Source organism: Passer domesticus, chromosome 9, assembly GCF_036417665.1.
Source record: "Passer domesticus isolate bPasDom1 chromosome 9, bPasDom1.hap1, whole genome shotgun sequence".
NCBI lineage: Eukaryota > Metazoa > Chordata > Aves > Passeriformes > Passeridae > Passer > Passer domesticus.
This window is the reverse complement of record NC_087482.1, coordinates 32,770,371-32,783,478: the sequence shown is the minus strand read 5'-3', so window position 1 is coordinate 32,783,478 and position 13,108 is coordinate 32,770,371. Positions and strand designations below refer to the sequence as shown.

The 13,108-nt window shown below is 36.2% G+C and overlaps 1 protein-coding gene across 13 annotated transcripts in view; it reads right to left on the bottom strand.

The window, feature by feature from the left end:
• CACNA1D (calcium voltage-gated channel subunit alpha1 D) overlaps positions 1–13,108 on the bottom strand; it is a 167,441-nt gene that overhangs the window by 101,354 nt on the left and 52,979 nt on the right. For all 13 annotated transcript variants that reach the window (XM_064432547.1, XM_064432540.1, XM_064432549.1 and 10 more), the window contains exons 4-6: positions 5,833–5,972; positions 1,964–2,106; positions 437–589 (exon numbers count right to left, since the gene is read on the bottom strand). In XM_064432547.1, the coding sequence (XP_064288617.1) occupies positions 437–589; positions 1,964–2,106; positions 5,833–5,972 (436 nt within the window). The remainder of the gene's footprint in view (positions 1–436; positions 590–1,963; positions 2,107–5,832; positions 5,973–13,108) is intronic.

The following is a 13,108-nucleotide window of genomic DNA, read 5'->3' as shown; positions in this document are numbered from 1 at the left end:
AGCTCCTTTAACCATCAGGTAAGATGGTTTCACTCTTTCAAAGTTCTCCCACAACTCGCACCTCCATTTCATTATTTCACCTGGATGGAAGAGCACTTTTTTCTTTCAGAACTGCGACCACCACATTGCCACAATCTGGATTTGTCCCTTACAGGTAGCCACCCTTATTTTCTTCACTACTGATATTTAAGCTACACATATCAGAAATGAAAACCTATTCAGAGCATAGTCTAGTCTCTAAGTTGATTTTTTGGTGACTTTGGTATTGAGGTTTTTTTCATTTAATGCACTGTACCTAAAATTGTGAACCAGTGTAAGCTGGGGTAAACAACAGCTTAAGTGCTTTGGCCCCTAGTTCTACTTCAAACTGAAATCCCACAGGTTTAAAAGAAAACATCATCAAACCCTTATTTTAATCAACAGTTTAAAGACTTACCTGAATCAATAAGAAAACAAGATTTGTGCATTTTTCCAATAAAAAGTTCCAATCCTATAATAGCATAGATTATGATTACAAACAATACCAAAAGGGCAATATGGAGGAGGGGGACCATGGCTTTTATAATGGAGTTCAGGACAACTTGTAAACCTAAAAAAAAAAAAAAAAAAGAGGATGCAAGATATGAACCATATTTCTGTGTCTTACTCTATCAAATTTTATATTATTACACATTAGGATTTAATGATACAGACACACAGAGAAAATCAGATTTTTTTAAAACATCTATTACCCAGAACCACAAAATGTTTCATTAACATAAAAATCTTCATGAGAATCTAAAACTTTCTGTCTGATTAGTTCCTCTGTAAATAAAGTTTATATCATAAAAGTCAGTGCTTGAAATGTGTCACAAGAATCTGTGGGGGCTTTTATAAAAAAGGGCACTTAGTCAGTGTGTGCCTGTAAGTCATTTTATATGACCTTGAAGTTCTGTGCCAAAACAAAAACTTTGTGGCAAGTTCGGAGAAAATGTGCACTCAGTCAATTGTAAAACAGTCCTCTTACTCTGGGAGAAAAATATAGTTAACTGGGAAACCACATTTTTAATCTGAACAAACTTATTTATCATTTATCCCTTTCAAAACTGGTCTATTTTCTTTTTTTCAGTTAAATATTTATCCAACTTTTGGCTTTACCAAAATGATCTAATCCCAGACTAATGAAGCTGCCACAGTACCAATGAGAATAAAATATGACTCTTCTTTAACTTGATAGACTTCCTCATTGACATTTCATAGAACTGCTTTTGTCCTCACTGAAGCCCTTTTGCCAAAAATCAGTAATTTCCATGTAACAGTCCACAATATATTAAACACAGAATTAGCTTTCTTCCTTTGAATGCCTTGGAAAGAGCTGAACTGGAAGTCATGAACCTCGTATAGCCCAAATAGCTTCAATAATTAATAAAGCATTCAAAGAAAACAGGGAATATCAGAAAATGCAATTGCTTTCTTAAACAATATTGTTCTACTTTTTAAGTTTCCTAATTTATCTGTTAGCTCTGCTGAGATAAACAGAAGGCATTAATGTGCATTGGAGGGGGCAGGAAACTCAAAACGTGTAATGTGCTCTGGCATACACTTACCAACATATAAACTATTTTAGGACCACCTACACTTTCAGATGCAGGGGTTTAGAATTAAAAAAAAAATCTGAATTTTATTTTCTGGTGTATTTGCATTTTAACATGCAATTTACTTTTATATAAAGCTTCTAAAAAGGAAGTGTATTCCCCTGTCTGCTTATTGAACTGTGTAAGCAGATCATACACTGACTGAAATCACAATCCCTTATACAACTTGAAATAGGGTATCACACATCTTGAAATTCACTTTATATACATAGCCAGATAACAAAAACTCAGCTTCATCCCATCTCATTTCTGTAGTGCCTGGAAGAAGAGAGTTCAATAGTGAGAGCAGTCCCATTCCTGACTGCAATGAAATAGAGAGCAGAGCTTACTGGGCACTCCTGATACGAGTCGGAGAGGTCGCAGTACACGAAAGGCTCTTAGGGCTTTGACATCAAAGCCACCAGGTTTGCCACCTGAGTGGCTGCCACCGTCTGTTTCTTTGGTTAATTGTTCCAATATTACACTAAATAATCTAGAAAATGAGATGAAAAGTAAGGTCATCACTATCCATTTACCACACAGTCAAAGATATTACTTTAGAAATTATCCGAGCTGCAGATCATTCTGCAAAGCTGTTCAGATGTCAAACTGAGAGGTATATTTACACATTAAATCATGACAGACAGAGCTACGAAGTGCAAGACTTTATAATCCCTCTAGAGAATGAGGATCGCACAGTTTCCAATAATTTAGCATTCAGCTTATATACACAGTTTGCTATTTTTAAATAAATGAAGCTACTTTGCCACTTTTGTTCAAACATTTTAGCTTTAACATTTGGAGAATTAATCTTCCCTTTAGAAGAAGAAATGGATAATAACTAAAACCATCTGGTTTAATTTTGGTGGAATATATGAACTCTACGTGGCACAGCAGTACAATATTCTATATACAGTCAGCAGAAACTGAATATTTTAAAAATAATTAGAGTTCACCATTTAATAACACCAAAAAGATTTGTTTCTTACACATAATACCTCTGAGGAAAAATATATTCCCAGATGGCTCATTTATTATATTGTGTTTTTTCCCTGCAGAAATGAATTAGTCATTCATTAGAACAGTTTGCAAGACACGACTTTTATTTTGTTTTCCCACTTTTAGCAGCAATTTAAAGTGATGCATGTTCTTGAAATCCAAATTAATCTTAGGTTTATTTTAGTTTGGAGCTCTGTCTCAGATGCATGGATTTCTAGACTGCCACTAGACCACACAAACTGTGTTATGCTTTGCACAGAGACTGCAGCTCAATAGTTGCAGAGCTGCACTTCTCCTGAAAGGATTATCAAGTTAATAGAGTTTTGCAATCATGAGAAACGTTTCACACTTGTAAAGGATGCCTGAAATGTGCAGGGTTTTAGTTTGGTCATGAAAAGTTTTCACAACTCTGGTTAAGAATTCTGTCACACTGGATAGTTGCCTGAAATCATATATTATTTAATAGGGTGCCTAAACTAGATTATTGAGGGCTTTACCCTCCCCCAGTAAGCAGCTGACCCACATCAGTCAATTCCCATCCCAAAACTGCTTTGCTCTGCTCCAGAGAAAAACTCAGCCCCAAAGACTCTACAGATGTTACAGGGAACATCAGCAGCCCACAAACTGTTCCACAAATCCAGACATCCAATACCAGCTCCTGATTCACCCCTAGAATCTAATGGAAGCATAATTGCAGGAAAACCAACACCTCAGTGATTTTAAGAGTGACTATTTGTGCTCTAAAGACAGACTTTATTAGAAAGGCTTCTGAATCAAGTCCTGAATTCAGAGAACCTTTCAGCCTGTCAGTTCATACAACATTCAGAAAATTAAAGGGCATAGGCAGGTGCTGTGAAAGCTTTCTCTTCTGGGACCTTATTCTTCCACAGAAATCAATGGAAATTACGTGAGAGACCATGCAGGTAAGCAGACTACTCAGAGTAATTCGTACTCTGATGGGTTACAGAGAGAGCTGACAAAGAGTAGAAAGCATCACATTCACAGCTCTGTCATTTTATGTTGTCCAGCTGAAACCAGGACATATGTCATTCCTAAAAAGCCATTAAGGTATAGAACTATTGATCTTCTTTATTGAAATTTATATTCATATTCCTCTACACTTTACCAGAGTTTAAAGGTTTAATTAAGATTTGATTTTAAAAACATCTCTATACGTGTTTCCCTTTTGCTTGTAAAGATTTCTTGAGGTATAATTAAGATTAATGGAATTGGACTGGCTACAGTCCCTGCTGAGAAAGCAAATTTCAATACATTCAATATAGGACATCATGGCAGCTCTTTCAAGCTATTAGAATACCTAATGAAATTTCCCATTGGAGCTAGTCAAATAGAATCAGATCCAGAAGTGATTCCATATCCACCTTGGGTTATATATGAAAATCAATTTTTCACTGTATATGTATTAATTAAATAAATGGGACTCATGCTTGCTTAATCATGTAGGTTGTGCTCTTACTGAAAGAACAAAAACCTTGCTCACAATTTTGTCAGTGTGACATGTTAGGAAAGGTCCACCTTGTCTTACAGGTAGGCTGGTGACAACCTGCACAAGAGTTTATATTCCAAACTTTTGGATTTGAATTAGAACTTAGTGTGCTATTTTAAGCATTTGATAAGATGTAGTCCTTTTTTATTCATATTTTTAACAAATTTGGTATGAGCATTTGACCTAACTCCATTTAGCCTCCAATAATGAGTGTTTTAGGAATTAGTGGAAAATTTTTTAGTTACCATGTATTTAGGACACAGCCAAAGATAGAGGTCATGTTAATTAGACTGCTCCAGGGTTACTGTAACTCTGTGGTCACTTGACAAAAGGGAAGAGGTCTATTCAAGTGAGTGCTTGGCAAGGGAGCAGAGCTCGTGTGTGACAGTCTCCAACCTGCCCACCAAGCTTCCCCTTCAGGCACAGGGACCAATCTGTTGAGAATGACCTGACCTGATGAAGGATCTATTTATACACAAATTTTAGTCCTGGACCAAAACTGCCTGCATGCCGAAGGACTGGCCCAAATACAACCTTCTCAGTAACATTTAGTATCTTATAATCAAACAGCTACAAATCAGGCATTCTTATATTCACAGTATTTCCCCAGATTTAACAATGCTTCACCACAAATTCCTGTACTTAGCAACTCTTTCATTCCCTTAATGCATTGACAACTTAAAAGCAGCACACACTCTAATTTCTGAGCCTTTTCAAATACAGGCAACCCTTGATATGGTTTGAATTTTAAAAAGAAATTAGAATTGCATACTGCAAGCCAAGGTCGTGCTTGCTACAACATACAAAGTTAAACATGGATAATGCTCTCCATGTTCTAGATAACGTATACTTTTAGCAAAATTAATTGACAGTACTGGTTAAAGAGTTAACATAATCTCCACAACATTTAGAAAATTGGTGAATATAAATCTCAAGATTCATTCCCTAGATAGCTGAAGGTAGGATCTAATAAAGTAGCACAACCACTGATGTGTTGGTGACACAAAAATAATTTATCAATAAGTAGGTGCATAATGTACGTTTCACTCCTCTGTTCCACTCCTGCCTAAGTCCCAAGCAGTCCCTTCTCTGGGACAAAGAACAAACTCTCCAAGGTTTCCTGGTACAGCAAGGTGCAGAGGGTAACAAAAAAAAGGCATTTTTAACATACATTCAACCTCAGGCAAATCAAAATCATATCTATATCTGGGGGCTGACATGCAGCACCCAATTGTACTCAGATTTTGGAAATATCAAGGAATCACTGTTAATTCAGTCTCCCCAACCTCTCTTCTCCAGTTTGAAACATGTGGGGCTTCCCAGAGGTCTTTGTGAAACAGATGAACTCCACATGACTGCAGTGCAGGGTTAAACAAATGCATTAAACAACAACGTGCAGCCCTTAAGAGATCAACATATGGAAAGACACGAGGAGTTTACCTTGAGAAAACTAAATGGAAAAGCATCTGAAAAACAACTCTGGAAATCTCCAGCAGGACTCAGAATTCCCTGGGAACTTATAAATGCAATGCAGTCTATAACCACGGATAGCACTGAAAATTTTAGGACTTTTTACATTTTTTCACTCAGTTCATTCTTTTACTCCAAATAAACAAATCCAGCATAGGCTGCTACTCACAGCCAAATAGGCCTATACCTACCTAATTGTAAAGAAAAGTTTAAATATTTTATAATGGAAGATAAGCTACTTACCCTACTATTACTATTACAAAATCCAATAAATTCCATCCATTTCTAACATATGCATTGGGGTGTAACAATAATCCATATGCTATAATCTTCAAAAATGTTTCAACTGTAAAAATTATCAGGAAGGCATATTCTACTTTTTCCTGTGGAAGACAAAAAAAAAAAAGTATAATGAAAGACAATGAATGTAACAGCTCTTTTTACTATTGACAATTTGCAACAAGTGGGTACTGATCAGGACTAAGGAAATATCTTCATGGCAGTTTATTTCACAGGTTTGAATTGCATAACACTTAATGATAACTGTACTGACAAGGTTATAATTATATAATTGCACAAGATTTTCTTGTTTTCACATTCTGTGAGGAAAAAAAGGCTGTTTCTGCAAATGTGCAAACATACTGTACCTTTGCTTTAGCAGTCCCATTCAGGTCAATAGGATTCTCTGCACTCATTATAACCAGAAAATGCTGTAGAACAGAGCTCTGGAAATGTCCATGAAAGGTAAGCAGTGGTATACTTCCTTTCACTATTAAAAATTTTAATTGTTTAATTTTTAATTTTGCATTGTCTTGCAACTTTTTAATCTTGATGTGGAATGTTGCATTGACTTATTCTCCTTCCACATCATCAGAATTTCTTTAAAATACCCTATTATGTTTGAAGAAATTTTCAAGTACTGTACCACCACCTTGTATCACTGAAGCTCCAACATCAGATTTAATGGGTTTTTTTTAATGCTATTAGTTTCTGCATTTTACCAAAATTTTTATTTCAGAGCTATATCCTGAATATCTTTCTTAGCTAGCTAGATACTCTAGAAAGAAGAAACTCCCAAATATATTATTAGCATGCTTGACTTGGTAAATTGAAGAAGTCACCACTATCAAAACTGAACAACTGTTCTTTTTACCTTCAGACATGATCATTTCATTATTTTCTATAACGTTTTGTTTAGTTATCTGTTGCTACTCAAATATTACAGCCAAGAATAAAATGTACAAAGAGTATGATTCATTTTTTCAACTTGTTCAGGAACACATGATGTTGCTCATTTATCACAAATAAGGTTAATTACATGACTGTAACTGCTCAGTAAGGATTACCATCTTCTACTATCATTACTCAAAGAGAACACCAACATTACACACAAAAATACATTATTCTTATTTGTTACACAAAAAATACACATTTCTTTTTCATCAAACAGCTTGGCACTTTCATATACCGCCAAAGGAAAAACCAAACTTTAATCATTTGCAACTTAAAGATCCTGATATTCTTATGTGCAAATCTTTAATTTGGGCAGCCAGATTCCTTTTCCTGCCAAAGAGGCCATTTAGGATGGTTATGTACAGGATGTGGTATTTCCATTTATAAACCTGACACTGGTGAGTTAACAGAGGCCTGGGCTGGTCAATAAACTCCACTCCAGGCCTTCACCTGCAGCAAGCAGCTCCCTGGGATCACTGGGGCAGGTCAGGCACTCTCACTGCAAAGCAAGGATTCCTGGATCTCACCTCCTGCTCAGCTCAGTCCTGTACCCCTGCCTTTTCCCCCTCTTTTGAGTACACTTCATGAACACTGTGAAGCTTCATCCAAGGCTCCTCAGCTACATTTCATTTTGGGTGAGATCTTCCAGCCCAGTGAAACCTCCTTCATCTCAAACTTCCTAATATTCCTTTCAAAATTGTCCCTTCCACTTACCCATTGATTTATCACGAATCAGCCAAGACAGTTGCTAGATAACAAGAGTGAAGTGGCCTCCCACAAGAAATGTGAATGTCTTGTGCACCAAAATCCATCAGATCCCTTTGGGTAGAGAACACCACTGAGATGATAATAATATGAATTATCAGCATTCCTGGGAAACGCACTCAGAAATGCTTAAATACAACAAATCCTACCACATACACATTCCACAATAACAGCTATTTCTGTCTCCCTGCATACAACTAAATTTGCAGCTCAGTTATAGGAAGATAAATAATGTAGGAAAACATAAGGAAGACAAAAATATTACTGTTGTCATTTGCCGTGGGCAAAATATATATCAAAGTCATAGTAGTTAAAGAAAAAGTGAAACAAAAGATATGTTTAATATATGCCAAATATCAATAGTTTCTTTACTTAAAAGGAGCACAGGATCCAGGACAGGATGGGTCCTTATGTCCAGAGTTTTATAGGCAACCATGTAATTTAACTCCATCCATCAAAGTACCAGTTCCATCCTAAAAACCATCTTTGCTCTTCACTGCTCCCCTTCAAAAATATTCCAATGCTCTTCTGCTCTCTGGGCTAAACAGCAGCCCCACTGCTGAAGTTACACAACTTTGTTAATGTCACACAGCCCTGCAGCTCATTTTAATGGGACAGTTCAAATCTGAACAACTCTGCCCTATCATTGCCCATCCATCCTCGAAAAATAGTATTGGTCTCAATCCTGTTTATCTCATCTCCATTATGGAAGCAGGAGTGTTTCTTATTTCCTAGACAGTATTGCAAACATTCCATTAGAGCCATACGTAATGTAGGACAATCACATTTTTAAACCCACCGGTGGGCTCAAGGTCAATGTGTGTCACTTTGCAGATGGACCATAAGAAACCTTGAGAGCTGCACTAACAGAAGCCACATGAATCTCAGCAAGGAAAAATGGGGAGTGCTGCATCCCACACCAATACGGGCTGAGAAAGGAGCTGGAAGTCGCACACCAATTTAAATTTGTGCTCATTTAAATCAGATAAATTCCACAACTTCACTGTTTCATTTTCCCTCCCTTCCTGCTTTCCTCCCATTCATGCTCTCACACACCCTATTTATTTACTCCTTTATTTTTAAAGCACAACCTGTGTCTTCCACAGAAGCCAGATGAATGACTTGGCCCCATAGTTAACACACAAAGTACAGGCTGTGCTTTCTTCAAAGACTTTGGCTCTTTAATAAGCAGGCACCCAACAGATGTTCTCACAAAAACTGCAGGGTTAACAACCTGCTCACCCTCAGGAAGGTTCTGGTGGTCTCTTCTCACACTTGCATAATTTCTTGCATATATGGACATCATAATATGGACATCAATTTTTGCCTCTGCAACTCTGATACATCTGTAAGCCACACATCATCTTGTATGTCCAGAGCTTAGGCAACCACTACTCAAGAGTAAATAACATCCAATTTTCAGTATTCATTAAAGAGCTGTAGAGGCAGAGTTGGTTTGGGAAAATAAAGCTAAGAAAGTAAGAGATAAATTCAAAATACAGACTCAAGACTGCAGTTTTAGCAGGATATCATGCACACATTTTTCTGCTCTTTTCTCCACAGTGGTGAAATCATATTTTGTTCAATTAGTCGATATCTTTAAATGAACACTTAACTTCATTCAAAATGCCAGTAGGTATACCAAAAAAAACAGACAACTGAACAAAATAATAAGGAAATACCTAAGAGTATGTATGGAGTGCTTGCAAAAGAAAATCTCTATTAAAAGAAACCAAGAGGGCAGTTTTGGTTCTAAGAAACTGCAGAGATTATTGCAGGATTTGTAATTTCTAATATCTATTATTGCATTTAGTTCTACACTGCATCATAAAATTAGCAAAAAAAAGTGACAGCTGAAAACCTAAAGAAGATATGGAGCACAACAATATGTCTGCAATCTGAAGGATCTAATCCTGAGGCTGTATAGATTAATAGTTGTTTGTTCACTGATTTGATAAAGCTAGGTCATCTCTCTTCACAGGCAGCTGATTCCAGCACGGCTGTCTGACACTTTGGTTAATGCTGCTCGAAATCTTCAAGTCTCAGCAATCTTTTTCTGAATATATGATGCAACAGGACTGATAAGATAAACTGCCTTTCTCATGGAATCCATGGAGTTTGCCTTTGATATTGATCATGGAGCACAAAACAAAGGCCACTCTTACCCTATGAGTTTAGGTGGAATCATTAGATCCTCATCATTTTCTAAAAAAAAAAAAAAAAGAAAGAAAAAAAAAGCAAAAAAAAAAAGGAAGCATTTGCTTTCTTATTTTAAGTAAATCAGCTTAGCAGAAACCCTGTTGCTCAGGAAATCTTTTTTCCCCCACCCTAGCCAGATGGTGTACATTAGTCATCATTTATTATCTTCATATTTTCAAAATCTCTGAAAGAAATATGCAAAGCTACTGTTACATGTCAGAAGGTGACACACCAAAATTCTGCATTTATGTTAAGATGTTTCACAAGATAACTGTTTCAAAATAGGAAGTCATTAATTTGCAAAACCTTAATCTATTATGCTAGGTAATTAAGTCTTACTATATTAAAATTTCTATTCCCTTAGAATCAGAGATGGGAATTATTTCTTAAGTGAAGAAATATATTCTTGCATCTAGACTAACAAACATGCATCAGAGTAAAAACTGCTTAGCAGATAAAGTGACTCAATTTAAGCAAATTAAGCAGACTGATCAACTTTCTGAAGCTTAGACACAAGATACTTTGACATTATTGACTTAGAGATCAAAAACAAACAAAAAAAAAAGTCACATGCTGTTTAATAAGTTGCGTGACTGATGTTTGGAGAACACAACAAAGCCATTTATCTTTTTGACAATCAGCGATTTTTTTTTCAAGTTTTGGCACTGGGAAAACACTTTATCTAAAAGACCGAAAAGTAAGTTGAGTTTTGAATTTTAAAATACAATGATTTAATTTTTCACCTTGTATACCTGTATATATATATTCTATACTTGTATATATATTATATACGTGTATTCCTCTGAAAATCATCTGTGGCATGCAGCACAGTAACAATTAACAATAGGCAAGTAAACCTATTTATTCCCAGATGTGAAAAAATGTTATAGCAGTTTCCCAGTACAAAAAATGAAATGCAAATGGAATCCATACACCTGGCAAAAAGAAATCTACGTACTTGTCTTTATTTCATCAACTTCAAAAGCAGAAACAAAGTAATGTACGACCAAGATTAGACATGGAAATTGTTCTCTATTCATTAGAAGAATTGGAATTATTTATCACTAAACAATTCAGTGATAACCATTGGATTAACTGCACCTTTGGATACATGACAAACAAGGAGGGCAAGTTTAAAAACCATATTTTAAGAATTCTTGTCCTGATCAATCCAAATAAACCATGTTTCACCAACCTCATCAATCCTGATGCAGTGGAGGGAATACAAGCACTGCTCTCTACTTTGTCAGATGTCTGCATTACTGTCCTTGTAAGTGCAGCTTTGCTCTGCAGCAACTTTAGAAAATATCATTATGTGCGCAAAATTGTACTCCTTTAATATAGGCCTGAACAACAGACGTTGTTTCCATACTTCAAGAGCACATTTCGTGTACATGAGACCTTTTATGTTTGCATACATTGAATACATGTAAAATCCAGGGCAAGGCTGGGCAGGAATTTGGCATTAGGCCCAGAAGCATCTCCAGTCTTTTGAGGGGCTTTACAGGACACCATCACATTGCTGCAGATCCAGATGCTCTGGCATTTCTGGTACATCTCATGGCAAGGCTGGTACTTGAAAGTCAACACCAAGTACAAACTCCATACTTAGTTTCATACTTAGGAGTAGAAGAAATAAGTAGGTGTTACACAGCAAGAAGAGTCTTACACCGTTCAATATTAAATGAAGAGGATTTCAAATTCCTAGTACCACTGCCAAGCAACAATTCTCACTCACAACATTTTTACTGTTTTCAAAGAGAACAAAAAATCCTTTCATATATTTTGAACTGAGGATTCACAATTAACAACAGTTGCACCCTCCAGATCTCAAGCAGGCATTTGTGTTTGCAGGAAAAGAACAAGCAATAAGAACATCTCAGACAGTGAGCACAGCAAAGGAACAAAATGGATGTGCAAGCTATACACTGAAGTGTAATTAAAATGAACTCCAGTTAAGTTTCTTTAAGTCCCTTTTTGCCAATGTAGTCGGAAGGAGCACTTGAATAACTTGCATCACTGAAATAGTACCTCAAGCTTCAAAGACAGATTTAGTTTTACTTTCATCTGACAGGTTCTGGCAGCCAGAGGTAGATGAATAAGCAGAGCATATTTAACACTGATTACTTTTTTCATTATTTCATGCAATCACTTCCCCTAAATGCACTGTAGACCTGCATTTCATCTTTGAGTGTGATTGCTTCTCATATGTATTTTGCACTTTATGTTGTAACACAATAATGGTGATGTAAACACCTCTGTTCTGTAAATAAGCATTTATTTGTACAGAGAGAAAAATGTTGCATCCAAATTACAATTTTTCATAGAGATTACAGACTTCTGTGTGGAGCCACATTTGTTTTATTAATGTAAAAGTTCAATTTAGTACACGTTAAGTATTTTCAGTGCATAAATTTTAAAAAATTCAACGTCTTTGTCTGTTTTTTCCTCCTTTATATTTTGGCAGAGTTCTGCTCTGGGACAGGTAATGCAGAGCTTTGCTGAGCAACAGCTGGGGAAAACAGACATCCACTCTGTGTGTACATAATTATTAAATCCACTATTGGCACTGCCTGGCACACCCTCACAGAGGCACAGACAACCCTTCTGCTTCCTGTTGATGTGGAGAAATGAGACAAACGGTGCTTTTGAAAATTTCATCATAAATAACAAAGCAAAACTGAACTCCTGCAAATTGACCATCTACTAAAAATTATCAAGAAAGGGCCCACAAACAAACCAATCACTTGCAATGACTGCAATCTTGCAAGGTGTGAAAGGCAGGTTGTAGGAATGCCAGCAGAAACACGTGAGCTTTGTTAACAGGTAAAACAAAGTATTGCACTAAAAATCATTCCAACAAATCTAGAAAGACTGTATTATTTATGAGCACACAACCTGCCAGAGCACTAGAAGCCATAAACTACAGAAATGTCAACAGCAATGTTGCTGATGAAATACATTTTCAACTAAAAGAGAAGGCAGGATAGAATATTCCTGGTAGACACTACCCAGAACAATAATGTGAGGAACCAAAAAAAATGCATTTATCCAAACTGACAGGAGAATGGTCTGCAGTAGTCATGAAAATGTTAAAGCACAACTTTATCCTTGAGTGTCTCAGTTGCTGAAAAGTTCTCCTTTGCAGTTTTCTTCTCCTGTGGTAGATTTTGAGCCAAATGCTTGAGGTATCTCTTTAATAAAAATTTTATTTCATAATCAAAAATCAAATAACACACTAATAAAAGACTTTGTCTTAAAATATTATCTTATAGTAAATTCCAGATATGTGCAATGTAATGCGGCTGTAGAAATTGGTATT